General features: G+C 43.0%; 1 protein-coding gene across 9 annotated transcripts in view; it reads left to right on the plus strand.

Annotated features, from left to right (window-relative positions):
• CLIP1 (CAP-GLY domain containing linker protein 1) overlaps positions 1-27573 on the plus strand; it is a 118005-nt gene that overhangs the window by 37157 nt on the left and 53275 nt on the right. For 4 of the 9 annotated variants that reach the window (XM_010841319.1, XM_010841322.1, XM_010841321.1 and 1 more), the window contains exons 3-10: positions 844-1415; positions 12573-12697; positions 13920-14142; positions 17850-18047; positions 18906-19009; positions 21024-21084; positions 22520-22552; positions 26122-26226. In XM_010841319.1, coding sequence (XP_010839621.1) covers positions 844-1415; positions 12573-12697; positions 13920-14142; positions 17850-18047; positions 18906-19009; positions 21024-21084; positions 22520-22552; positions 26122-26226 — 1421 coding nt within the window. The remainder of the gene's footprint in view (positions 1-843; positions 1416-12572; positions 12698-13919; positions 14143-17849; positions 18048-18905; positions 19010-21023; positions 21085-22519; positions 22553-26121; positions 26227-27573) is intronic. The other 5 variants (XM_010841323.1, XM_010841325.1, XM_010841327.1 and 2 more) reach the window with 3 other exon arrangements.

Consider the following 27573-nt stretch of genomic DNA (forward strand, 5'->3'; position numbering starts at 1 on the left):
TATTTAATCAGTGGTTGCTGGGTGGATGCATGAATGTATTCCTAGTGGAAATACCACATTTCTGGCAAAATCTTAACCCTGTCTTTACCACTGGGTAGAGTTTTCAAGGAAATGGCAACCCACTCCAGTGTTCTTACCTGGAGAATCCCAGGGACGGGGGAGCCTGGTGGGCTGCTGGTTATGGGGTCGCACAGAGTTGGACATGACTGAAGTGACTTAGCAGCAATCTAAATTTCAAATAAAGATTAAGTCTTATCAGCTCACTGAGTTTTGATAGCATTGAAAACAGTAGTAATGGATCAAGTATTAATACTTTTTCAGTTCAGTTCGGTTCAGTTCAGTTGCTCAGTCATGTCCGACTCTTTGTGACCCCATGAATGGCAGCACGCCAGGCCTCCCTGTCCATCACCATCTCCCGGAGTTCACTCAAACTCATGTCCATCGAGTTGGTGATGCCATCCAGCCATCTCATCCTCTGTCGTCCCCTTCTCCTCCTGCCCCCAGTCCCTCCCAGCATCAGAGTCTTTTACAATGAGTCAACTCTTTGCATGAGGTGGCCAAAGTACTGGAGTTTCAGCTTTAGCATCATTCCTTCCAAAGAACACCCAGGGCTGATCTCCTTTAGAATGGACTGGTTGGATCTTCTTGCAGTCCAAGGGACTCTCAAGAGTCTTTTTACCTCCTTGCTAAAAAAAAAGAAGAAAGATAAACAGAGTATCTCTTGAAGTATTGTGGCTACTTCTGTTGCTTTTGACTCTTCTTCTCAGTTTATTTTCCTTAACTTAGGAGTTGTCTGCTTAAATATAAAACTGAATCTTTTCTGATCCTTTCTTCTGTTTGCAGTTGCTGCTCCAATAGAAAAAACAATATCCAGCGAAAAAGCATCAAGCACTCTGTCCTCTGAGACACAAGAGGAGTTTGTGGATGACTTTCGAGTTGGGGAGCGAGTTTGGGTGAATGGGAATAAGCCTGGATTTATCCAGTTCCTGGGAGAAACACAGTTTGCACCAGGCCAGTGGGCCGGGATCGTTTTGGATGAGCCCATAGGCAAGAATGATGGCTCAGTAGCAGGAGTTCGGTACTTCCAGTGTGAGCTTCTAAAGGGGATATTTACCCGACCTTCAAAGTTGACGAGGAAGGTGCAGGCAGAGGATGAAGCTGATGGCCCGCAGACGCCTCACGCTTCCAGGGCGACTTCGTCTCTGTCCACTTCGGGAATCAGCATGGCGTCCTCGTCTCCAGCCACCCCCTCAAATATTCCCCACAAATCATCCCAACCAACCGCAAAGGAACCTTCAGCTACGTCTCAGATCAGCAACCTTACGAAAACCGCCAGCGAATCTATCTCCAACCTTTCAGAGGCCGGCTCAATCAAGAAAGGAGAGAGAGAACTCAAAATCGGAGACCGAGTACTGGTTAGTGCAGAAACCTTCCGAGGTCGTCGTGTTGACTTGAGAGATAATCACTGGCGAGGGGATGAAATACACACGTGTGGGCTCAGAATCTGTTCTGTTCACTCATTTCTAGAGAAATTAATCAGGTTTTCTGGTTTGTGTGAATATCCAACAGATTAGAAACTGGCTATGTAGTTTGTACATAGTTTAAGCATAGGTTTGCAGTGATCAACCTAGTTTTGTCTTCCAGTTTAGCTAAAAGAATATTGAATTTTTAGCTTGTAAATACTAAGATAGCTTTATTTGACAAAACAACCTGAGAGGTAGACTGAGATGTTTTTTAACAAAGGGTTTTTTTTTCCCTCTCTGGTTTTTAATTTTTGCTTTCGGATAGTATGTGGATAAATACGAGATCCTGTCTCCTTGAGTGTCTTGGAAAACTCAGACATCACAGGATGTTATTTCAGAACTTCTGTGCCTTTTAAACTACCAGCTTTAGGTCTAGGAAAAGGAAGGAAATGTACACTAGGTCCTGTTGTGCTAAAAAGGCAGGAAACAGTGTTTAAGGTCTATATGCTGTACATTCACGAATCCCCGAATTTGACATGAAGATTGATTTATTCTTCTTTTGTTTGTTTTACATAAGAGGCAGTATAGCAGTGCTAAAAACATAAGGTGAGTCTAACTCTGCCGTTATGGCCTGAGCAAGTTATTTAACTTCTTAGTTTTCTTGTCTGTGAAAACAAGGTTGAGTAATAGTGCTCACCTCTAGCATTGTTGTGAGGGTTAAAGTAGATGTTGTTGGTGTTCTTCAGTTGCTAAATCATGTCTGATTCTTTGTGACCCCGTGGACTGCAGCATGCCAGGCCTCCCAGTCCCGGATTATTTCCCAGTGTTTGCCCAAGTTCATGTCCATTGAGTCAGAGATGCTGTCCAAACATCTCATCACTAGATGATGCATATATCATTCTTAGCAGTCAACACTCAATAAATGGTAGCTCTTTTTCTCACTGAAAATTTAAAGCTTTACTCTTTTACTTTTTCAACACTTTTGTTAAGTTCAAGGCATAACGTTTGTCTAAAGTCTTTGACCCTGTGCTCTTTCAATATCCTTTATATCTGTACAACTGCTTTAAAAAAAAAAAAGGAAAAGAAATATGGCTGTTAGTCTTTGGAGTATCCCATGCATTTCATTTAATGTTTTAGCAGTGGATCCTTTATTTTTTTTTTTAATTAAAAATTTTCATTTTTGGCTGGGCTGCACAACCTGTGGGATCTTAGTTCCCTGACCAGGGATCGAACCTGGACCCTCAGCAGGTGAGGAGTCGTAACCACTGGACCACCAGGGAACTCTGTATCAGCAGTGAATGGAGTAGTACCACAGAACTGACGAGAAAATAGGCTTTAAGAAGTATAGTCACTTGCCCAAGTTTGTACAACCTTAAGAGTGATGTTTCTGCAATTCAAGTTTAGGTGTTTTTACTGTAGAACCTGTTATGTAGAGTTGATGACCGGTAGCGTAATTCTGAAGTAGGCAGTTTTTGTGATTATATTGTCCTACAGACAAGGACATACAGTGTGTTGAAGGCAGGTTTTAGATTTAGAATTCAGGACTTCTGCTTCCCGGTCCTGTAGCATCCATGAGTAGCAGCCTGTGAATTCACGAGTCCCCTCATACTTGTGGCGGCCCTTTATACCTGTTACCTTCAAGGAGTTCCTTCTGGATCTGTTAGTTTCAAGGTTAATGGTTCCTTCTTCCAGTTATAAAAGTCATGAGTTTTAGCAGTTGATGTTTCAGAATTTAAAACATCATTTCAGCACATCAGTGCTTACCAAGGCTCAATCTGTAACTTGTTTGTCTGGCATGTACTCACTTCTTGGGGGCCTCCCTGATGGCTCAGATGGTGAAGAATCTGCCTGTGAAACAGGAGGCCCAGATTCGATCCCTGGGTCTGTAAGATCCCCTGGAGGAGGGCATGATAACCCACTCCAGTATGCTTGCCTGGAGAATCCTATGGACAGAGGAGCCTGGATGGGGTCACAAACAATCAGACACAACTGAGTGACTAATACAATTACAGTTCACTTCTATACCAACTTTGAATCTGTCCCAGCTGCAGTTTTGTTGCACTGGAGGTTTTTTGATGCTTTTGTGTTTAGTTGATCAGTGTGTCCAACTCTCTGCGACCCCATGAACTGTAGCTCACCAGACTGCTCTGTCCATGAAACTTTTCCAGGCAAGAATATTGGAGTGGGTTGCGGTTTCCTTCTCCCGGGGATCTTCCCAACTCAGGGATCAAACCCAGGTCTCCTGCATTGCAGGCGAACTCTTTACCATCTGAGCCACCGGGGAAGCCCTGGGTTCTCCCTCTGCTGTTAGCAAAAGAGGATTTGGCTCCGAGTTTCCCAAATTCCCCTGCTCAAAAGAGTGGAGCGCCACGATCTGTATGTTTTTAATTTTAGTTATGTGCTGAGCCCATGGGCAAATGAGAGTTGGGGCAGTTGGTCAAGGAGTCTGTCTCAGAAATAGTCATGAGTAAGATAAGTCTGCTCCCAAGACCAGAGTCTTTGCTAAACTTTTTTGATCTTAGTGCTCTAAAGATGTAAAGTGACTCTTACAATTAAATATTCTGTACTTTTATCAGTCTCAGATTCTTCTTCTTTTTTTTTTTTTCCGGTTCCTATTAAATGTTTAAACAGTTACAAATAGATTTTATTTTTTTTTTTAAAAAGCATTTATTCATTTAGCTGCACCAATGCACCAAGTCTTAATTGTGGCATGTGGCATCTCGTTCCCTGGCCAGGGATGAATCCTGGGCCCCCTGGATTGGGAGTGTGGAGTCCTAGTCACTGGACCATCAGGGAAGTCCCTGTCTTTTGTTTTAAAAAGTAAATAAATAAATGCTGTGGGACACCCAGATGGTGTTTCAGTTTTCTGCATTGTCAGCCCCTCGGGGAGTCCCTCCCATTCTCGCTGCTCTAACATGTATCCATCACCTCCATCTTAATTTTAAGCTAATCCTTCCTTTTATTTAACTTGTATCTGTTTTGTTCTTTAAGCAGCTGTATGAAGGTGTAATTTATGCATCCAAACATTCCATGATTTTTAATAAATGTACACAGTTATGCACACTATAATCCAGTTTTAGAATATTTGCATCCCCTGGAAAGTTCCTCCTGCCAGTCTGCAAGTCATTCTCCACCGGCACCTCCAGCCCCAGGCACAATCAATGATCCATTTTCTGTCTCTGCACATTGGCCTTTCACAGATATTTCCTATTTTTGGTGTTCAGTCAGTCAGTTGTGTCCGACTCTTTGAGACCCCCACAGACTGCGGCATGCCAGGCTTCCCTGTCCTTGACCATCTCCTGGAGCTTGCTCAAACTCAGTGTCCATTGAGTCGGTGATGCCATCCAACCATCTCATCCCCTGTCATCCCCTTTTCCTTCTGCCTTCTATCTTTCCCAGCATTAGGGTCTTTTCTAATGAGTCGGCTCTTGGCATCAGGTGACCAAAGTATTGGAGCTTCAGCATCAGTCCTTCTAATGAATATTCAGGATTGATTTCTTTTAGGATTGACTGGTTGGATCTCCTTGCAGTCCAAGGGACTCTCAAGTGTCTTCTTCAACACCACAGTTCAGAAGCATCAATTCTTTGGCACTATACAGTCCATGGAATTCTCCAGGCCAAAAATACTGAAGTGGGTAGCTGTTCCCTTCTCCATGGGATCTTCCGAACCCAGGGTTCGAACCCAGGTCTCCCACATTGCAGGCGGATTCTTTACCAGCTAAGCCACCAGAAAAGCCCAAGAATACTGGAGTGGGTAACCTATCCCTTCTCCAATGGATCTTCCCATCCAACCAGGGTCTCTTGGATTGTAGGTGGATTCTTTACCAGCTGAGCTACCAGAGAAGCCTATATTTCCTATAAACGCCCCCAAATCTTCCATAGTTTTGTAATGTCTGGTTCCTTTTACTCAGCAGAGTGTTTGCGGTTCATCATGTAGTTCATTGCTTTTTATGACTGATGATACTCCATTTTAGGGTTATACCACGTCTTATTTATCTCCTCACCTAGTTATTTAGTTTTAATTAATTAAAAAATTTTATTGGAGTATAATTGCTTTCCAGTGTAATGTTAGCTCCTGCTGTACAACAGCGTGACTCAGCCATGTGTATACATACATCCCCTCCCTCTTGAGCCTCCCTCCCGTCCCCTGTCCCTCTCCTCTAGGTCATCACATCACCCAGCTGAGCTCCCTGTGCTCTACAGCAGCTTCCCACTGCTGCTGCTAAGTCACTTCAGTCGTGTCCGACTCTGCAACCCCGTAGGCGGCAGCCCACCAGGCTCCCCCGTCCCTGGGATTCTCCAGGCAAGAACACTGGAGTGGGCTGCCGTTTCCTGAGCTGTCTCTCTCACGAGTGTTAGTGTGTACGTGTCGGTCCTAATCTCCCAGTTCACCCTTGCCTCCCCTAACCCCTTTGTGTCCACAAGTCTTTTTTCTGTGTTTGTGAATCTATTTCTGCCCTGCAAATAGATTTATCTATACCCTTAAACGCATTCTTGCTTATGGTTTAAAATGTCACGTTTTTGGTGCTTATAATCTTATATTGTAAAGCAGTTTTATGCTCACTCTCCGTGGTAACAAGTTAATCTTCTTCCCCTGAACTTTTTTTTTTTCCTGTTTCTTGATATTTTTGGGGTCCTGAATCCTGAAGGAGTTAATATGTTTTTCAGAAGGAAAGATTAATTTCTAGAGATAGAAGTGCAAGTCAAGCATAACTTCTAAGTGGCGTCTTCCTCATTATGTCATTTTTGTTTACCTGTTTGTTCTAGGGAGAATTAAAGTATAAGAGAATGTCCGTCATCTGCTCTTTTAGTTTTTTAAGAGAACTTACTTACCATCAAATTTTGTAGATAGGGAGACTCAAAATGATGAAAAGGGAATAGTGAAAGAAAGGGTCTGTTTATTTGGTCTAGAGAAAAGATGGCTCAACAGCTGTGTTTACCACCCTGCAGTTCATCCAGTGATTACACCGAGTGTCTGCTGTGTGTGTGCCAGGCAGCGTTCTAGGTGCTGGAGACTTGGCAGTGACCAAAACCAGCCCAGTGTTCCCTAATGGATGTTCCACTGCATTAAAATAAACATCTCCGTTCCTTCCAGGGACCCGCAGAGTCTGATGCTGTGGACCCTGCCCACACTTCCAAGCTCAGCTCTCTCTGCTTGGCTCCTTTTTCACTGCACTCCAGCTACACTGGCCTCCTTGCAGTCACTTCAGCACCCAGATTCATTCTCTCCTTAGGATTTGCCCTTTCTTCTGCTTGGAATGTTCTGCCCCCAGGTCTTTGCATGACCGGTGTCTCAAAGTCCTTGAGCCTTGACTCAGATGTCACCTCCTTAAGGAGCCTTTCCCTGTCACCCCAACTAAAGACCCTTCACAGCACTATCACCTCACCTGGTTGTGTGCTTTTTACAGCCCTCTATGTACTGAAAATGACATCATTTAATTTATTTGTTCATTGTCTAGTTCCCCAGACCAGGATTTAGGCTTCGTGAAAGTCTGGAAACTCTCTGTCTCATTCACTGCTTTCTGCCCAGCACTGAGAACAATGCCTGGCACGCAGTAGGTACTCATAAAATGTTGTCAAAAGAATCAGAGGGTTGGGACTTCCCTGGCAGTCCAGTGCTTAGGAGTCCATACTCCCACTGCTAGGGGCATGGGTTTGATCCTTAGATCTGGGGAACTAAGATCCCATATGTGGCCAAAAAATAGAAAAGAAAAAAAGAGTGTTTTAAATACTGTTGTCACATGACACCCTTAAAGGGCAGGAGTAACACTGAAGTATGATGGGAGATGCAGTTAGGACCCGCGGATGAACACTGGGCCAGGCGGACCTTACCTTTCTGGCAGGGGTTTGTCACAGTAGAGCTGCCCAGAGCTGGACTGTTCTCTAGCTGAGGTGGTGTAAACTACCGACAGGTCGTCTCACAGGTGATTAAGTGTGAAGTCAGGGCTAAATTTGTATTGGTAAATACCGGTTAGCCATGTTTACCTTTTTAAATTAAGCTGCTTAACTTAACCACGTGGCAGCTAAGCAGCCACCTCACAGAATTCTGTTGCTCAGAGAGCCCTGTGGAACAGTCCTTCGTGGCCACTCACTGGACATTTTATAGCTTTATAAACTGAGGCACAGTGAGGTTAAATGGCTTGTTTGGGACATGATGATGAATACATGGGAGGGTTGAGAGAGGATTAAAGGTTTCCCATTTCCTGTTATTGGACCCATTCATTAGCCTTGCAGAATTTATCAGAGTTCTTATTTTTCCTAAGAGTTTACAAGGAGGTTGTCTGTCTCTGGTCCCACAGCATTTTTTAGAAACTTCAAGTGCTTATCGCTTTTTGCTGGAATTGTTTGTTTGGATTTCTCTCTATCAGGGTCAACACTTCTTTTGGTTTATTTTGTATCCAAGGGCCCAAGCATGCAAGAAATACATGTTGAATGAATGAATGAGAATTTAAAAATCTGACATTTGCTAAAGCATGAGCACAGGTAGCTTTTCCTTTAGCCAAGTTTCTAGTTTGAGTTAAGAGGTATAGTTTGAACTAATTAGAGGTCTCCAGTGGTGACCTCTAATTTTGACTTAGGTTGACCACAGTGTTAGGAGTCATATATGTGTGTACATGCAATATATATGACTCTTAACATGTGTCTGTGTGTGTGTGAATATATATATATATATATGACTCCTGACACACACACATATATATATGTATTCCAAAAGTAAAGAGAATGAATGGTAATTATTTGTGTTTGCCCATTTTTTCGTTTCAATGTTCTAAAAAAAATTTTTTTAATAATATTGTTATCTACCCCTGAAACATAGATTTGAAAATTGTGGCTTATACTTAATGTAAATGCACATACTATAATACTCTGAGTTCTCTTCAATACATGAGAAATAAAACTTAGCTTTACAAAATCATATTTAGATGCTTAGAAAAGACATTGTAAAATGATTAAGTAGAAAAGTAAGTGATTTAGGACTTCATGTGACTTTCTGTCTCTGTTGAGGATATTTTGAATAATCACTGAGGATCTTTTATAGGGGAAAGGAAAGCATTTCATCTGTCATATGAGTCAAGAATTCCAGATTAGGGGAGAGGGAAAAGGATATGAAAACTGTTCATTCTAGGAGAAGGCAATGGCACCCCACGCCAGTACTCTTGCCTGGAAAATCCCATGGACGTAGGAGCCTGGTAGGCTGCAGTCCATGGGGTCGCTAAGAGTCGGACACGACTGAGCGACTTGACTTTCACTTTTCACTTTCCTGCATTGGAGAAGGAAATGACAACCCACTCCAGTATTCTTGCCTGGAGAATCCCAGGGACGGAGGAGCCTAGTGGGCTGCATTCTATGGGGTCGCACAGAGTCAGACAGGACTGAAGCGACTTAGCAGCAGCAGCAGCAGGAACCAGTAATCATCCATTTGAAACAAACTTTGTGGCATTCAGGGTAGACATATAGTCTGTTACCTGCATTTAGAGGAAACATTGCTGATCTATTGTTTGTGGTAATTTGCTATAAAGCTTCTGAACTGAGTGAAGCCATGGTTTGTCTGGAGAGTTTGCTGGTTTGTTTAACAAGCCCACAGCCTGTCCGACGCCTCTTGGAAAAACAGTGGTCATGATAGTAACTTAGACTCACCCCCAAAGAATCCAGCAGATTATCTGGAGAGATTGCCTCATCTTTGACTAATGTGCTATGTTCTGCTCATGTGATGTCGGTTAGTCTGCTGCTTAGGAAGGTGTGGAATCAGAGGACGGATGAAACAGAGGCCAGTTCTATGCAGGTTGCTATTCATACGTTCCATGGTTACCAAGAAGTGTGTTAAAAAGTCCGATTTGCCAGATCTGGAACTAGTACTCTCTTAGGCATGGACACGCTTGCTGCTAATATATGTCAGACATTGCACGAAGCAATTTTATGTGGGTTATTTTATTTAATCCTGACAACAGCCCTATAATTATTCCATTTTACGTATGAGGAAACTTAAGATTTAGAAATTAAGCGACTTGTCTCATCCATAGACAGAAAGTGAAAGTGAAGTCGCTCAGTCATGTCTGACTCTTTGCTACCCTGTGGGCCGTAGCCCATCAAGCTCCTCCGTCCATGGGATTCTCCAGGCAAGAATACTGGAGTGGGTTGCTGTTTCCTTCTGCAGGGGATCTTCCCGACCCAGGGATTGAACCCAGGTCTCCCGCATTGCAGGCAGACGCTTTAACCTCTGAGCCACCAGGGAAGCCCTACGGAGCCGGCATGTGAATCTGTCCAACTCGGAGCCCATGCTTACTTAACCTGTGTTAGCATAGCTCATCCTCTACTCGCTTCTGAGCCATCAAATTCAACCTCAAGCCACTGCATACCTTTTTCGTTTCATTGGTTTACGCAGGGAAGTGGCCTTTGCTGTAAGTTCCCTACGGAGAAGTCTGCTTTCATCTCCTCAGCAGGCGTTTGCCAGGTGCTCCTCCACTCTGCTGCGCGCCGTGGGTGGCAGCGCAGGACACAGCGGCTCCTGCGGGGAGTCTTCTCCAGCCTCCAATTCTGTCTTTCCTCAGGGCGCCTGTCGCGACCCCAGGGCGTTTCTGAGCGGCCACCTGCACGCTGTCACCCTCACACTCCCTGCCTGCCTGCGTACCTTCAACCATAACTGCTTTGGGTCCTCAAATCAGACTCACAAAGAATTTCGTTTTCAGAGAAAAAGTATACACAGTAGCTTTGAGGCTTTAATATTTTCTATCCTCAACAAAGGTTAAATAGAGCTGGAAAAAAAACACGTGTCATCCCAAACCCTCAGGAAGCTGTGTTTGGAGAAAAACTGGAAACAAATAACTTTGGTATTAAAAAGCAAATTAGGGAGTTCTCTGGTGGTCCAGTGGTTAGGACACTGCACTTTCACTGCCAAGGGTTTGATCCTCCTGGTCGGGGAACTGAGATCCCACAAGTCATGGAGTACAGCCAAAGAAAATTAATTTTTTTAAAAAAAAAAGCAAATTAGTATTGATCTTAAGACATTAGGAAGGGGAGAGTAATAAACCCCAAGGAAGTAAGAAAAAGGAAGTAGTGAGATAAAGAATGAATTAAATAAACTAGAGAACATTAAAAACAAAAAGGAAAAACTGAAAAGCCAGTTCCTTGTGAAGGTTGATTAAATAAGTTATCTTCCCAAGGTAATCTACATTTAACACAGTCCCACTGGACTCTTTTTTAATTAACTAAAATGACTTTTAAATTTATTGAATAAATAAACCTACATAACCTAAATGTCTCCCAGTAAGGGCTGATTTAATAAACTGGAGTGAATCCATGCAGTGGAACAACATGCGAATGTAAACACAAGCAGGACATTCTGTGTCTTGATGTGGAATAAAGCAAGGTGCGGGACAGCACGTGTAGTGCACTGGCCTTAGTGTAAAAATGAAAGGGAGGAGTGAAAATGCGATTTAACATTTGCCTTTAGATCATGAAGAAATGCTGGCATGAAGAAATACTGTACATCAATAGCAGAGGTTACCTGTGGTGGGGAGAGGGGGCAGGTAGGGACAGAAGTCTAGGAAGAGAGGCTCTTCTCTAGATACATGCTTTTTAAAAAATTATGTTTGGCTGCGCCCTGAACATGTGGGACCGTATTTCCCTGACCAGGGATTGAACCTGCGCCCCCTGCATTGGAAGGCAGTCTTAACCACTGGAGCTCCAGGGAAGTCCTGATGTATACTTAACATTTGAAAGCTTTTCAACTGTGAGAATGCATCGTCTATTCAAGAATTAATTTATTATAAAGAGTTACTTTTTTAATCAATAAGGAAAAAGGGAACATCCCAAACAAAAACTGAGTGAAGTCCGTATTGTGATACATCTGTATTATGGATACTAAACAGCTACCATAATATGGCAGGGAAAGTGAAATGTCAAAATGTCAACAGCAACTGTCCCTGGCTGTTGAGAATACACAAATAACATGTATTTTCTGTTTGTGATGTTCTCTGTGGCCTACAGTGACTTACCACCTTTATAATTGGGGAATTTTTTTTTTTAATTGAGAAAAAGGTGCCCAGGTTCCATCCCTAGTTGGGGAATTAAGATCTTGCAAGCCACGAGGCTCAGCCAAAAAATTTAAGAAGAAAAAAAGAAGCTTAATTAAAAGTAAGAGAGATCAATATTCTGAAGAAGAGTAGTAAGGAAAACCAGCACTAGCAAATACGATACAGGTTGCAAAGTAGCAGTAATTACAATGTAATGGTAGTAGCACAGATACTGAATTTCTGAAACTGTAAAAAGACTCAGATCTGTTCTCTTTCTGTGCACATGAGAGAGAATATGATAAAAATGAGTACCTGAAACAAAAATAGTGGCAAAGGAAGGATTAGTAAATGGTGATGGGATAATTTTGGAAATAATGTTTGCATGTTACATCGCCAGCAGCTGGGACAAAGAGACATTTAAAAAGATTCAAAGCTTTGACCAGTTCATGTGAAATAAAACGTGAAGAACTGTCGTTTTAATAGTTGTGAAGCAATGAAGAGCCTCACTGTAGAAAATATCAATATTTTAAATATTTTGAAGAATTAATATTTCATATATGTGGATGTATGAATATTTGTCCTTAATATGTATATGTTATTGCTTTACATGGGTAATGATGTAAAGGAAGTTTGAGAAAATGAACACAGCCATTGTTACAGTGGATTATACACAAATTTTGTTTTTCTTTTAGTAATGTAGGGGTTGTATTTTTTTAGCTGATATTTATTTTGAAGCAGGAAACTCCCTCTGGAGTAACAGTAATTATTACTATTGGCATGAAGTAATAGTAATAATAGTAATTATTCCCTTTTTCTAAAGAATTCATTATTGGACTGTACCGGGTATCAACCATCTATGGGGTTACACAGAGTCGGACACTTAGCAGCAGCAGCAGGTATCAGATCACTCTAGCAACAGAACCCAGGTGACCTTTGCTGACCTTTGAAGAGAACTCTTTAAACAGTTGGAGAGGGGGTTAAGAGAAGAGCTGCCTACAGAAATGATGGAACAAAGTATTAATGATTGGCTCTAACTGCAAAGGATTAAGCTGTGGAATTTTGTTCACCTCTTCCTTTTACTATTCTCTGCTTCCAGGTTGGTGGCACGAAGGCCGGTGTAGTCCGGTTTCTTGGGGAGACAGACTTTGCCAAGGGGGAGTGGTGTGGCGTGGAGTTGGATGAGCCTCTTGGGAAGAACGACGGGGCTGTTGCTGGAACAAGGTGCGTCTGCTGTTGGAATTTCGTCTCCCTCCTGCATGTAAAGATGCTCAAGCCAGCCCCACCCAGTGTGTGTAATAAAATGGACATGAGCATTTTGAAGAGCTGCACTTGTATTTCCTAAGACTCATCTACTGATTTTCCCTTCCACTAGGATTAGTTGTTCTCTCTTAGATGGTTTCTCTGTCTTTTTTTTTTCCCTTGTTCTATTTTAAAAAATGTTGTGTGTGTGTGTGTCAGCTTTTTAAGAAAATTACTTATTTTTTAAAATTTTGGCCGCACCCTGCAGCACATGGGATCTGTGGCATGTGGGATCTTAATTCCTTGACCAGGGATCAAATCCACACTCCCTCTATTGGAAGGTGGAGTCTTAACCATTGGACCACTGGGGAAGTCCCCTGACTCTCTTTTAGTGATATGTGCAGTGCATCTGAGTAGATTCTGAGCAAGCATTGGGTTTATGTATCTATTTATTTTTAAGATTTTATTTTTGTTTTAGAGCAGTTTTCAGTTCACAGAAGAATTGAGAGGAAGATGCAGATAGCCCTTCTCGACCTCCTGCCCCACCTCGTGCACAGGCCTCCCCCCATTGTCAGTATCCGGAGGGATGTATTTATTACAGCTGATGATTATAAGTATATAGGTGCTATGCACCAAATACAGTAATAATGCCTTGAGATTTTCAAAAATCTCTTAGTGCTGCGATGATTATGAAGCTATAGCGTTCATATTCTTGATATTAAGATGTTAAAATTTGCTAGAGTCGTAACATCTCCAAGTGTCAGTCTGATAACTGACTAACCACCTGATACTTCTCCACCTTTACTTGAGTGACTTTGCCAACTAGGTGCTTGTTTGATTTCTTTTTCCCTTTGTTTAGCAAGGTTTTATTAGGTGGGATCACTGGGTTGCTGACCTCTTCTGCTGTGTGTTTATCAGATAGTAGAAATGACTTCCTTTTTACATAGAATCTTAGCAACAGACAAGTGATTCCGTCTCTGCGTATCACATTGTTGTTTCCTCGTGTGTCTTTGAAGACATTACTGAAGTTATTTATCAGCCTGCACACCCAGTGAACGCTGCAGGCTGGGTGTACCACCTCAGCCAGTTGGTAGAATTCACAGCAAGCCAGTCACAAGAGTCAGGAGAGCCTTTTGGTTATAAGTTTTTCTTTCTTGTCATTAAGCCGCTTTTTGTTACTGTCCTTAATTGTTGTCCCCTCAAGGTATTTTCAGTGTCAACCCAAATATGGCCTGTTTGCTCCGGTCCACAAAGTCACCAAGATTGGCTTCCCCTCCACCACGCCAGCCAAAGCCAAGGCGGCTGCGGTGAGGCGAGTGATGGCGACCACGCCCGCCAGCATGAAGCGCAGCCCGTCCGCCTCCTCTCTCAGCTCCATGAGCTCCGTGGCCTCCTCTGTGAGCAGCAAGCCCAGCCGGACAGGACTGGTGAGCCTCCCGTCTGTGTGTCTCTGCATTCCAGGCACATCAGATGCTCCCCACCCCCATCAGCACGCCTGCTTCGCTTTAGGAAAGGTTACACCTCCCCTTGTCCTTGTATGAATTGTTCCTTCACTGTGGCTTGTGAACGTCCTTACACATTTTGCAACAAAAGAGAACCCAAACCTCTAGCACCACTACAAGTTTGAAATAAAGAATTTTTAACAGCTCCTTTCAGACTTCTAAGACTGGGAGATACCACAGTGTTTGGTGAATCCATAGTAACGACTCCCTAGTCTAACATATGGGATGGTTGATCATTCTGATATTATTTTTGCATCAGGAAGACAGGAAAATTGGAGGGATCCCTTTCCCCAAGGACCTGGGTCTCTTTCTCTTTGCTGTCAGACTAGGAGCTAAAAGTATTTTGAGAAAAGGCATGTTCTTAGAATTTTCATGTTGTGTTCATGCAGTCTCACCCACTGAAAGCAGTTCAATGGGTGTGGAGTGTTCCTGCCTCAGGCCCAAGGATGCAGAGAAGAACTTAGACAACTGGAAAAGATGCCTGAAAGGCCCTGTGTTGCCTCCTTTCTCCATTTCCCCTTCCCACTCTCTCTCCCTTTCTCCCCTTTTCCTGCTTTGATCAGTAAGATAAAATCATCAGAATCAAAATAGGCAGCATCTTGTTCTGTTTGTTAATGTCATGCTTTCTTAGGGCCAAAGCAATGACTTTTTGGCTTTGCTTCCCCACCCCCACCCCCTGCCCTTTAGTTTATTCGCTTGAAGTGAGGTAGGTACTGTTCAAATTTGACATGACTGTGTGAGATTACACTCCAGACTGGATTCTGGGTCTCTGGTTCATGACAATGAACTGCAGACAGGAATTAGAATGTGAAGTGGCGCGATTGGGGAGTAAGGCTATTGGCCCCTGATCTCGCTTGGCTTTCTTTCCGTTGACACTGAGCAGGGATGGGACCTTTGGGGGCATCTTTCTTTATAGCAGGGCCACCCTCCTCTTCAGCCATTGGACTTCTTCCCCTTACGGTCAGGTGATACAGGTACCTGCTTGGACTATGTCATTCTGCATATAAAAGCCTGCATCTTGAACATGAAAATTACAAGTGAACTTGATAAGAAAAGCTTGACAAGAACTCTTAGAAAGTCTGAGCAAAATGAAGGTGAAGAAAACCCTCTCTTTGGATGAAGCCTTGTTGAGAGTTAGTCAGCCAGCTGTAATGTGGACATCGAGTTTATGTTTCAGGACATGAGTTTACATTTTCAGGACTAATCCAGGAGCAATTCTGTGGACATGTCTACTCTAGAATCGAAATTCTTTCTTGAGTGTGTGTTTTTTTTTTTAATGAGACATTTTTATTATGTTATAATTGTGTCCATTTCTTTGGAGATTCCCCAAGCCCTTTCTGTCCCCCCAACCTCTCCTCTTAATTTTTAGACCAGTTCTGATTCCTCTTTGAAGAAAACTAGCAAAAGAGAAATGAGTCTCATTGCCTTGCCTTTTAAAGCAGCTTATTTTTATATCTTTTTATATTGAGTGGTTATAGTTTCTAAACCAGAAATCACCATAAATGAATATGTGGAAAACATAGAATAATCAAATGCATGATTTCCTAAAAATACAGCTCAGCAATATGATCCATTGTACATATGTAAAAAAAGCTGAAAGATTCTTGAATGCAAAATGATCTTCTGACAGTATTTATCACGGTTCCACAGAACCTTTAGAGTCTCTGTTATTTTTTCACAGTGCCTGTAGGCCAAAAAAATAGCTAACAGTTATGTTTATTAAGTATTTCAGTCCAAAAAACTTAATATTTATGTCCTCACGGTTTAGTAACTGTTCAAAAAAAAAATGATACTCATTAGCTGAAAGCAAAAATAGTATTTGTAATTCATTCTTAAATAACCACAGTGAGTTACTATTAGGTTGCTCCTCATGGGCATTGCACATCCTATCAGACCTTGGACTTGTAGTGAACACTGCCACCCTCATTTTCTGTGCTGCATTGATTTGGGCTTTTTGTCCTGGCAGTGGCCAAAACCCAGCTTTGGAGAGATGTGACAAGGAATGTAGTGTCATTGTAAATACAATCCAAGGTTGAAGCTGAATTGCCTCCAAGCTAGTAGTTTGCATAATGTCCAACAGGTGTCACTGTTACCCTGCGAGTTATCTGCAGCACCCTGGGGTGTGTCTCCCTGCAGGGTTTGCGAAGCTCAGATTTCGCGTATTCAGGAAGAAATGTTGGCTAAGACTCCACGCTCCCAATGCAAGGGGCCCGGGGTTCTACCCCTGGTTGGGGAACTAGATCCCATATGCCACAACTGAGGGTTGAAATGCCACGCTAAAGATTCCACGTGCTGAAACAAATGAAGATCCTGCATGCCGCAATGTAGACCTGACACGGCCAAATAAATAATTCTTTTTTGTTAAAGGGAGGAAATATTAGTACGAGAAAGTATAACCACATAGTGAAACTGGAAAGTCAAGGTCAGGTGGTTAAAAGAGAGAACAGGAAATCCCCCTCCCCCTCATATGTTTAAGTAATTCAAGAAATTTCTCTCAGTAGAAACAGTGGCATTCTCCTCATGCCAATGATCGCTTGGTAAATGGCCTCAGACAAACGCTGGCCAAAGGTTTGCAGCTTCTTCTGGAGCCCCTCCCAGCCCCCCAGAGTCCAGCCTGCAAGATTGTTATTCAGCTTGTCCAAATGACCTCTGAACTCTTTAACAGAAGGTTCTGTTCTCTGTGTTTTCACATGACAGTTAGGCACCTTGAGGAGGTGTCTGCTGTGTGAAACAGCAGAGATGAGAGCAGAAACAGGTTTTCTCCACGCCTCCCCCTGCCGCTGTCTCTCCCTTAACTCCTGCTCTTCTCCCCTCTCCCCCTCTCATCCACTCTTTTTCTCTCTCCTTCTTCCCCCTACTTCTCTTTCTCCATGAACTTCTCCTTTCCCCCTTTTCTCCCCCCCACCCCCGTGCCCTTTTTCTTCCTTTCTCTTATGTGTGTACTTGCACACTCACCCATTCACACATGCTTTGAAAGCACAACATGAGTTTCCTTTTCATCTTATCCTTGTAAATCTTTCTGGGGACTGGCAATCAGGTCCTCACAGCTGGATCCCTGGGTGAAATCACCTATGCCTTTCATTCTAGAAGAAAGGTGAAGAAAATCTGACAAAGTTCCAAGTGTGTAAACTATGTAATCAGTTGAAGGAGGTCTGTGATTCCGTGGGTGACATCATGGTCACTTAATGGTGTGTAGAAGCTCAAGAAGTTGAAAAAAGTCTCATCCTGAAGTCTAAGGAACAGAAGATTGGCCACACTGTCTTCATGAGAAGATAACTATTCATGAAGTCCAGGTGGAAATGGAGTCTTGAGAAGCTTGTGACCTGGGTCCTGCGGGATTTTTCCACCCGGCCCCCTCAGCCCAGCTCAGGGCACCTTTGATTTTGAGCCACGAACACCTTCCTGGTTTTTCTGTGGCCTCTTTACATCGGTGGGTTCTTTGTGACATTGACAGGCTCGAGGCATGCGCCGTCTTGTTTCCACGATGGAAAACCTTTCCTAAGCCTGGGCAAGCCTGCGAGCCAGGGCAGCGCTTTTACTCTGCGGAGGAGACGCCCGCCCTGCATGCACCACCCTCTCCCTACATCCCTCATAGCATCGCTGCCCTTCACGTCTTTAACTTTCCTTTGCAGTTGACCGAAACCTCCTCCCGTTACGCCAGGAAGATCTCCGGCACCACCGCCCTCCAGGAGGCCCTGAAGGAGAAGCAGCAGCACATTGAGCAGCTGCTGGCCGAACGGGATCTAGAGAGGGCGGAGGTGGCCAAGGCCACGAGCCACGTGGGGGAGATAGAGCAGGAGCTCGCCCTGGCCCGGGACGGACACGACCAGGTGAAGTCTGGCCCTGACCTTGTGGTGGAGATGGTGACGGGTTCTAGGCTGATCTTGTCGCGACGTCGGTGACGGTTTCTAAATTGAGGGAGGAGGCTGGGCAGCACACCTGGTGCTCGGAGCCGGGGAGCTGATCTCGAGTGTGCTGAAGTGAGCATAGATGTCTTTGCTGGGCTTGTTTGAAAGCTGTGCCCTGGGTCCCAGTTTGTATCATCATAAAGATGAAGTTCTGTTCTTCTTGAGTTTGCTGCGCTCTTTGGTCTTTACATCCAGGTCTCTTGGCCTGTCTGTTGTCAGATGAGCTTATATACCAGGACCTTAGCAGTGGTTACAACTCCTGTTTTGTAGATTATGCTTTGTATGAGTTTCAGCTTCAAAAAAGATGAGAGTGGAGACTTCCCTGGCGGCCCAGTGGTTAAGACCTTGCCTTCCAATGCTGGGGGTACAGGTTCTATCTTTTGTTGGGGAGCTGAGATCCTACTTGTGACCAAAAAAAAAAAAAAAAACAAAACACAACCAAAAAACACCAAAGCATAAAACCAATAACACAAGTATTTTAACAAATTCAATAAAGACTTTAAAAATGGTCCACCTTAAAAAATCTTTTAAAAAGAGATGAGAGTTGTTTTAACATTACCCCCTTTTGCTTTAATGGTGTGGTTTTTCATCATCCGGCTCCCAGAAGTGCTGCCAAGAATAACCTGTTATAAGAGATCATAGAAAGCACTTTAACGTGACAAGGTTTTTGACTAACGCCAACCCACAGTTGTACCACTTAGCTGTAGCTCTTTGGAGGCACGTCTGGGCCAGCATCTGGGTCAGGAGGAGGCCACTCACTGACACCCTTGCCTTTCCCAGCACGTCCTGGAATTGGAGGCCAAGATGGACCAGCTGCGAACGATGGTGGAAGCTGCCGACAGGGAGAAGGTGGAACTTCTCAACCAACTTGAAGAGGAGAAAAGGTGATCCCAAAACCTGCTCTCCTTTTTAAACCACCTTAGGGAGCGCTTTCCCATCCACAGCCTTGTTGGGGTCAAACCCTTGGAACCAGAGGACTGACTGTGTGTTCAGTGGAGATGGGATTCCCCATGCTGTGTGAGGAGGGTTTGCTTTGACTTGGCTTTCTTGAGAAGTTTGGAACCAGATAGATGTGCCCTGATGAACTGAGCAGCTGTGTATTGAGTACCAACTGTGCACCAGACATCCTCTAGGGGATGGCCCCAGCCAGTCCATTCAACCCTGGGGCCCACCTCAGCCATTCCTCGAGAGGGGATTTTTTTTTTTTTTTTCTGGACCCAGTTACCTGGTATTTATGAAACATTGTCCACGTATCTGATGAAATTATGTGTGTTGGGGAGCAGGGTAGTGACAGAGGGGTCTTGACCTCGAGAAACTCACTGCCTTTAGAGGAAAACACAACTCTCAGTTAGAGAACTATCCAGGGCAGGATGAAATCCAGTGCTCAACTGTGTGAGACAAAGAGAGCAAGCTTGCTTTTCATAGAAGGACTTTTGAGGCCATGAGCGAACAAGCTCTCTGGGAAAGGTGTCTGCGTGAAATCGATTGACTTGTCTCTGGGTTATGGGACATTTGTCCTCAGTTGCACTTAATGCCATCTGCTGTCATTTCTGATCACAGTGATGTAACTCAGGGGTCTCTAGGATGACCAAGTGCTCAGGAAGATCACAAGCGCTGGCTGTGGTGGGAGGTATGAGATGGGGGGGTCATACATTCAGTGCTTCACTGAAGAGATGACTAGCCACTGGGGAGGAAGTTCTCCTTGAATCTCATTCATAAAAACGGCTACAAGTGGACAGGACACACTGACAGACCCTTCCAGGCCCCTCTGAAGGCCAAGGCCCCTGTACCACTTGCTTGGGTTTTTATTTTTTATTTAAATTTTAAATTTTATTATTTATTTATTTATTTATTTATTTTTTGCTTGGGTTTTTAAACCAGCTCTTGCTGAGCTGACTTCTGGACAGTAGAAATGTTCCCTCAGCTCTTCAGTAAACTTGAGGGCATCAACCTCAAAATTCTACTGAGTAGAATTTTTTTATTCTAAACTTTGTTAGAAATGCTAGTGAATTTTATTTATTTATTTTTGCACGTAGCTTATGGACTTTGTCCTTCTTTTCACAATCCATAGGGTTGCAAAGAGTTGGACATGACTGAAGCGCTTAGCGTGATGATGGACTTTGTCCTCCTTTTCTTCCTTCTCGTATACCCAATTTTGTAAAGATTCATAGTGTGGGTGTTACCCAGGTCTTGTAAATCTTCCTAATATCATATTTCATTGACTTTGTGATGGCATTGATCAAAACCCACAGCCCTTATCAGAGATTTTTATGATATGGTTGGGGGGAAAAAGCTTGCATTTTTAGAAGCAAGAAATAGAATCCTTGATCGCCTCTCTCCCAAATTATTCCCAGCCTTTTTCTCCCAGCCTTGGAACAGGTATTCATGTTGTCCTGGGAATCTTTGCATAGGGAGCCTGCTGACCTCACCCTGGAATATCTGATGTGGGTGGTATAAAGACAGACTTGTTTTTTGTGCTACTTTCCCCGCTACGTTCTGTTACTGGAAGGCAGAAATTATAGACTTCCCTTCTCATACCTGTCTCTATGGTGATCAGACCTTTTCCTTCCAGGTTGATCTTGTCTTGATTAGATCCATTTCTGGTGGTTGTGACCTGGGGAACCAGTTGATTTTCTCAACTCTTCCCTTACTGGGATCCATACCTGGTTAAAACTTTGGCATTTCCTAAATGGAGAAGAGCTCTCCTCCACTTTGTGGATTTATAAACCAGAGGCTTTAAAATGCATTTCTTCATTTTCTACATCTCTAAGGCATTTCTTTCCATCGTCATCTGCTAAATTCATCAGGACATTGATTTTATATATATAATTTGGGGAATAAGGCAGAGGTGTTCCTTAGTTAGTTTCTTAAGTATTTCGTTTTGATTTTATTCCACAGGAAGGTTGAGGACCTTCAGTTCCGGGTTGAAGAAGAATCGATTACTAAGGGCGATCTTGAGGTAAAACCCCACCAGCCATCTAAAGCTTCTGCGGGTGCGGTATTCAGAAATTTGGATAAAACCACTGTGGCCAGAACAGGCAGCAGAGAAGGTGGCAGGAATCCCCACCTCTGGGCTGTGGGCTATGGCTGAGGGGCTGCCTGCCCTCCAGCCTGTCACTATGCATCTCAACTCTGGTAGCCGGGTAAAATTTTCACTACCCTTTTCTCATGCTTCCAAATTTAAAACCTTGCATTGTAGTCAATCAAGTCATAAATCTGGCAGTGTGTCCTAAGTGAGACTCTACTTATTCTTCCCTTGATCAGAATGGCATTTTAAAGAGCATTTTTTATTTTATCATGATGGTTCAGAACACTCTCAGCTTTCCTTTTCTATTGAGCAGGATAAATCCTTTATAACCCTATAGAAAATAAATATATGTTATGGTAACTGATTTTTTAAAGTATTAGTAATTACCAGAAAAGAAAAAGCAATTTTTATTTCATGGCATACTTTAAATTCAGAGATTTTCCTTTAGCATCAACTTTTCTCATCTCTTAACAGTTATTCAGGACTTCCCAGGAGGCCCAGTAGTAAGGAACACACCTGCAGTGCAGGAGACCCGGGTTCGATCCCTGAGTCGGGAAGATCCCCTGGAGAAGGACATGGGAACCCACTCCAGTGTCCTTGCCTGGGAAATCCCGTGGACAGAGGGGCCTGGTGGGCTGCAGTCCATGGGGTCTCGAAGAGTCAGACATGACTTTGTGACTAAACGACGACAGTGATTCATATGAATTTTTTAATAAGACCCCAGAATTAAATGGCTTTGATGCTTTCAAACCACTGCTAGATGTATGACAAATGCAAATTTAAAAAATTTCAAATTTAGCAGATTTTTGGTACTTTAATTTGTAATATCTTAATAGAAGTTTCTTGTCTGTGCAGTTCTCAGAATACACATTTTTGCTACCATTGCGATTTTAGAGTCTACTGAATGCCCACCCCATGCTTGAATTTCAAAGCCCTTCCAAATAAGAAGGCTGATTTCTTTTGAAGTAAATGTATCTTTACAATCAACAAAGAGTAAGGGAAACATTTTCTGAGGTCTGCTGTTATAAGGCCCAGAATGTAATGAATTATGAGTAATTTTGACAGCTATCTTCCTCACTCATTTCATATAGAGTCACACTCCTTTAGTTGACTTCTGTGTTGTTCTCATCCATTTAAAAACACCCCAAAATCTCATTAGAAGTTTCATATCATCATCTAATTCATGTCAAATACAGCCTACAATGTTTTGAGGAGGAGCGAGTTAAAATATTGACGTCAGCACTAGATAGGCTAGTATGTCCGGTAAACATGTAATTAATCAAAGTTATGCTGAAACCCTAACACATATTGAAACTCTAGTTGAATGTCTCTTTTGTTGTTAATTTTTTTATTTTTTTACTGATAGCAAAAGAGCCAGATTTCTGAAGATCCTGAGAATGTAAGAGGGCACTTAACTGTATGGATACTTTCCTTGTTAACACAGATTGATTACAGATTAAAATGCTTATTGATACACTCAAATACTAACTGCATAATCTGACCTTGAGATATTGTTCTTAATATTTCTGTGCATGTGGCTTTCAAAGCAGTTACATTTGAATCCTGAAGAAATTGTATGTAATGACTAAGTTCTGTAAACCCATTTGTCTAACACACAGGCACATGTTTGTTCTATAAAGAATTTTGGCAAAAAGACAAGAATTATGTCTGGGGGCCCAACCTACTTCATTTAATTCATAAGGCCTCTAGTTTTAATAGAATTCTTCCAAAATATATGATAGCTGACCGAAACATAAAACATATTAGATGAAGTTGTTACAGAAATTCTGGGGTAAAATTTCCCCAAGTTTCATTTATTCCCATTAGAATAAAGGAACACGAGTCCCAGACTGATTGCCTTTTGTGTGAGCGCCTGCTGCTGGCCAATGGCTGCCAGTGCGGCTGACAAGAAATTCGACTTCCAGTTTGTTGGGTCAGTGTTTCCCCTAGTTGGTGAAGCTGGAGGCAAGCATTCTTCAGTGAGGACACTGTGTTTTAAATTTATTATTCTTAAATGTGTAATTGGAGGATAATTGCTTCACAATGTTGTGCTGGTTTCTGCTGTACAACAAAGTGAATCAGCTGTAAGTGTACATATATCCCGTCCCTCTAAATTTATTATTCTTGAAGTGAGATTTTTTTCTAGTAGCAGTGCCACAAGGTATGGAGATGTTTTTGTTTTTTTTTTCTTCCTCCCTCTCTTTATTATCAAACACCCAATTCAGGTCTTACCAGACAGAGTGGCTCAGAAGCGATCTTACCAGAGTACTTAAAAGCATGGCCTCATGGCGCACCCTGCCGGCCAAGATGCCAATTGAAAAAAACCTGAAAGCTTCTTCCTCTTCTGATTGACCACCACAAGAGAAAGAGATTAAAACAAAGGATTTTTCTTCCCAGCAGCTGAAATAGACAACTCAAGACTGAATTTTTTTTTAAAGCCTCCGTTCCAAAGGGTTCCTTTTTGTGCAGCTACTTCAGTGATCTGGGTCTCTTCTCTGCTCCCAAAGTAGGCTCCTTCTGCTGCATCCAGAGTCAGTCTGCATGAGGCCTCCCTCCTGCCTCTCCTGTGCGCTTCTCGCAGAGCTTTGGCTTTCCCTCTCAACTCCCCCACCCTCCATGGCCCCAGGACGCTCCTCTTGGGATACTGTATCCTGGTCTAAGAAAGTAATAATCCTAAAAGCAGGGTGGGCCTATCCAGCCAAGCATTTCTGTGACATACAGGGAAGGACAGGGAGGCAGCTTGCTAGTTCCTTTTGCTGATGGCTGGCCAAGTGCAGTGCAGAGCCCAGATCGTCCGTGGGCACTCTCTCACCAGTCGGGAGACACCCAGAGGATCTTGGAATGGGGAGAAGATCACGTTCAGTGGGTATTTGCTTTTTATCTGGAAGTAGTAGCGACTTTTTGGGCTCCCCTGGTGGCTCAGACAGTAAAGAACCTGCCTGCAATGCGGGAGACCTGGGTTCGATCCCTGAGTCGGGACGATCCCCTGGAGAAGGGAACGTGTACCCACTCTGGTGTTCTTGGGGCTTCCCTGGTGGGAAGTGACCTTTTACCCAGAGGACACTGAACTCTGTGTCAAGAGAAGAAAGGTACTGTTGCCTTTGCTTCTTCCTGTTAATTTTGCACTTCTGTTCTTGCAACTGTGACCCCAATTATTAAAATGTAGATCTAGATGAGATTCTTTTTTTGTGAAAGCAGGTAAATTGAACAGCCTCTGTCTAAGGCACATCTGGGGCTTCCCAGGTGGCACAGTGGTAAAGAATCCACCTGCCAATGCAGGAGATGTGGGTTCGATCCCTGGATCGGGGAGATCCTCTGGAGGAGGCAGTGGCAACCCACTCCAGTATTCTTGCCTGGAAAATACCATGGACAGAGGAGCCTGGTGGGCTACACATTCATAGGGTCACAAACATTGGAACGTGACTCAGCAACTGAGCATACACACACAAGGCACATATAGATGAAGGGGACTCTCCAAACAATTAAGTTTCTTATTTTTATTTCATTATTTTGTTGAGTGTATAGACTGAAAGAAGCGAAGAATTTTTACAGAAATTTTTTTGTTTACTTTGAAAATATTCTATGATGGTTTTTTATACCTGGTTCATAAGCAAACTGACCCCTTGAATGCATTGAAATCCCTAGAGTACCCCTGGAGTGAGTAAAGATATTTATAGCATAAAAGATTCTACTTTCTGCTTAAGCTTTGCCCTGCTTTCTGTCACTTTAGGGTTTGTTGTCTTTTCCCTTATATTGTCCAGACAGAGCTATCCAACTAGTTAAAACCACAGAATAACCAGAAACTGCCGGGGGAAGGTCTGTCGACAGGTTTTATCAGTTGATTACATTGCTAACCTCTTCAGTTGGAGAGGTGAGTGGGAAAAGAGGTCCATTCAGACTGATCTAGATGATTTCAAGTTGATTAAGATTCTGCCACACTTAAGACTGTTAGAAAGAGATGGCCCTCTGGGTTCTGCATCAGGTTCCATCAAAATCTGAGGTTTTAAAACATGTGAGGATCTTACTGGCTCTTTTTGCATGGAGTTGAAACTCTTGCCTTTCTGTTGAGTCACCATGTTTCTTAGGTCTGAGCTGAGGCAAAATGATTGTTTTAGGATTAAGAGTATGAGCCCCTTCCCAGTTCCAGCTAAACTTTTCTCCTGCTTTGAGCTCCAGGGATGGAGGCTCTCAAGCATAACTGTCACTGAATTTTCTCTTTTAAATCTAATCCCCTTCCTCTTTTTTTCCTTGTGACACTCTTTGGAAAGCCCACTTTAATGGCTCCTCACCTGTCATGTATGGGAATGTTGCTAAGAATCCCAGATCCTTCTCATTCATCTCAGCCAGCACCACTGGTGTGGTTTCCTTAGCTCCAGTTCCTAGACTTCCTTCGTTAGGTTTAATACTTGACCCTTGCTCACATCAAATTGTATGCAGAAGTACAGAGATCTGTGCTAGGAACTTACCAACCAGATGTAGACTCATGACATTAATCTTGTCCATATTTGGGTGATGGATGTCCAGTTTGAGGGCCAATCTACTTTTTTAAGTCACTGAGTCAGTTACATACACATTAATGTCAAGTAGCTGTTGCGGGGAGGAGGGAAAATGATAGATTAGAGGAATATTAACTATTCTAATTTGTGCTGATAAACTTCACTTATCAATATAACTTATATTTGGCTGCATGCATCTGACACTTTTCATCTTGCCTCACGTGTTTTCCATGTTTTCTTTCTCAGTAGACTAGCTCATGCCCCCTGCCCACCTCATCCTCTCGTCCATAGTGTTCATCGTCACCCCCCGCCTCTCCATCTCAGCCCACCCTCACCCTTCTCCATCACCCTTTCTGTTCACCCTTTGGCGGAAGGTACTGGTGGCTCAGCCTGCATGCCGCGCCCTTCTCCTCCTGTGCTGGCATGTCACGGTGGCACCGTTGTGTTTCTTCCTCTTCCTTTTTACTAACAGACGCAGACCAAACTGGAGCATGCCCGCATTAAGGAGCTTGAACAGAGCCTGCTCTTTGAAAAGACCAAAGCTGACAAACTCCAGAGGGAGTTAGAAGACACTAGGGTAATGGTTTTCACTATTTAACGAAGCCGATCCATGTTTGTGAACGATGGACCCCGCGGGTGACGGGCCCTGCAGTTGGCCTACAGCCCTGACCCAGTGGTTCGACTTGAGTCTGCTGGTCCTGGTACCGCCCAGGTCCTCATGGGTGTAGGCTGATGGGTGGGCCCAGGTGCTTTACGTCGAACCTTTTGTCCAAGGTGAAGATTCACTCCTTTGGTTAATTTGGCCAAAATCATCATCTAAAGTCTGCAGCTATGCAGACTGCGTGGACAGCTACAGCTGCATTTGCGGGTCTTTGTATGAATACCAGGAAATAACCTTTCTCCTGTTTGCCACCAGCAGTCAATTGTCCTCTTGTTCTCATATTCCTAGTGGGTTTTCTAAGTAATTTTTTTGTTATTGTTTTACTTTAGCTCTCTTTTTCTGCCTTCTTACCTGACCTCTTGGGTGAAGAGAATGGAAAACATTGGCTCCTTTTAAAGAGAGTTAAAGATTTTCACCCCAATTTTTTTTTTCCCTTGGCACCTGATCTCTTTGTATTTCTGTTACCCAGTAGGTTAAATTCTCAGTGGTCAGGAGGGAAAAGTGTGTTGGGAACAGAATGACTTTTGCCAACCCCCAGCTCACAGTGTTTGGCCCTAGGAGGCAGTGCATTAGTCATGTGTTCACTGAAAAATGAAAAAAGTGACATTTCTTTATATATACACTATTCCCAGCACTTTACAAATGTTAACTTAGTCTCACCACAGTCCCACGAGGGAGGTAGTAGCATTGTCCCCATTTTACAGATGAGTGACCCTGAGGCACGGAGAGGTTAACTAATATTCCCAGCTCACACAGCTAATAGAGATAGTGGGGCCAGGATTTGCATTTGGGCCATTTGACCCCAAAGTCTGTGCTCTTAACCACTACAGGATGGAGTCTGTCTATTACAGAAGTCGTTTTGTGCTAAAAGATTTAAGAACTAATCTGAGTCACATATAAGAAAACATGTATGTATGTATACCTTTTAAATCCTGAATTTGACTGTCAGTAGCTAAATCACCAAGATCCTTAATTTTAAAATTTCAAAAATTATTGTCTCTAATCAAATTTGGTATCCTGATTTTTTTCTTTTGAATTATTAGTGTTTGTAAAAAAGTCTCTTCTCAAGAAATCATTAATCTAAAAAAATCTTGAAAATCAAGTCATTTTTCTTTTCTAAGTCATAAGTTTTTTATTTTTTAAGAAGAAAGAAAATGTTCTCAGTTGGCCTCAAAACTAAAGATGTCTTCTGTGTATTTGGTAAGGAAAAAAATCCTGGTAATTTGGTGCCAGGCATTTGTTACCTGAGAGTCAGACTTGATC

Source organism: Bison bison, unplaced genomic scaffold (genome assembly GCF_000754665.1).
Source record: "Bison bison bison isolate TAMUID 2011002044 unplaced genomic scaffold, Bison_UMD1.0 scf7180017864160, whole genome shotgun sequence".
Classification (NCBI taxonomy): Eukaryota; Metazoa; Chordata; class Mammalia; order Artiodactyla; family Bovidae; genus Bison; species Bison bison.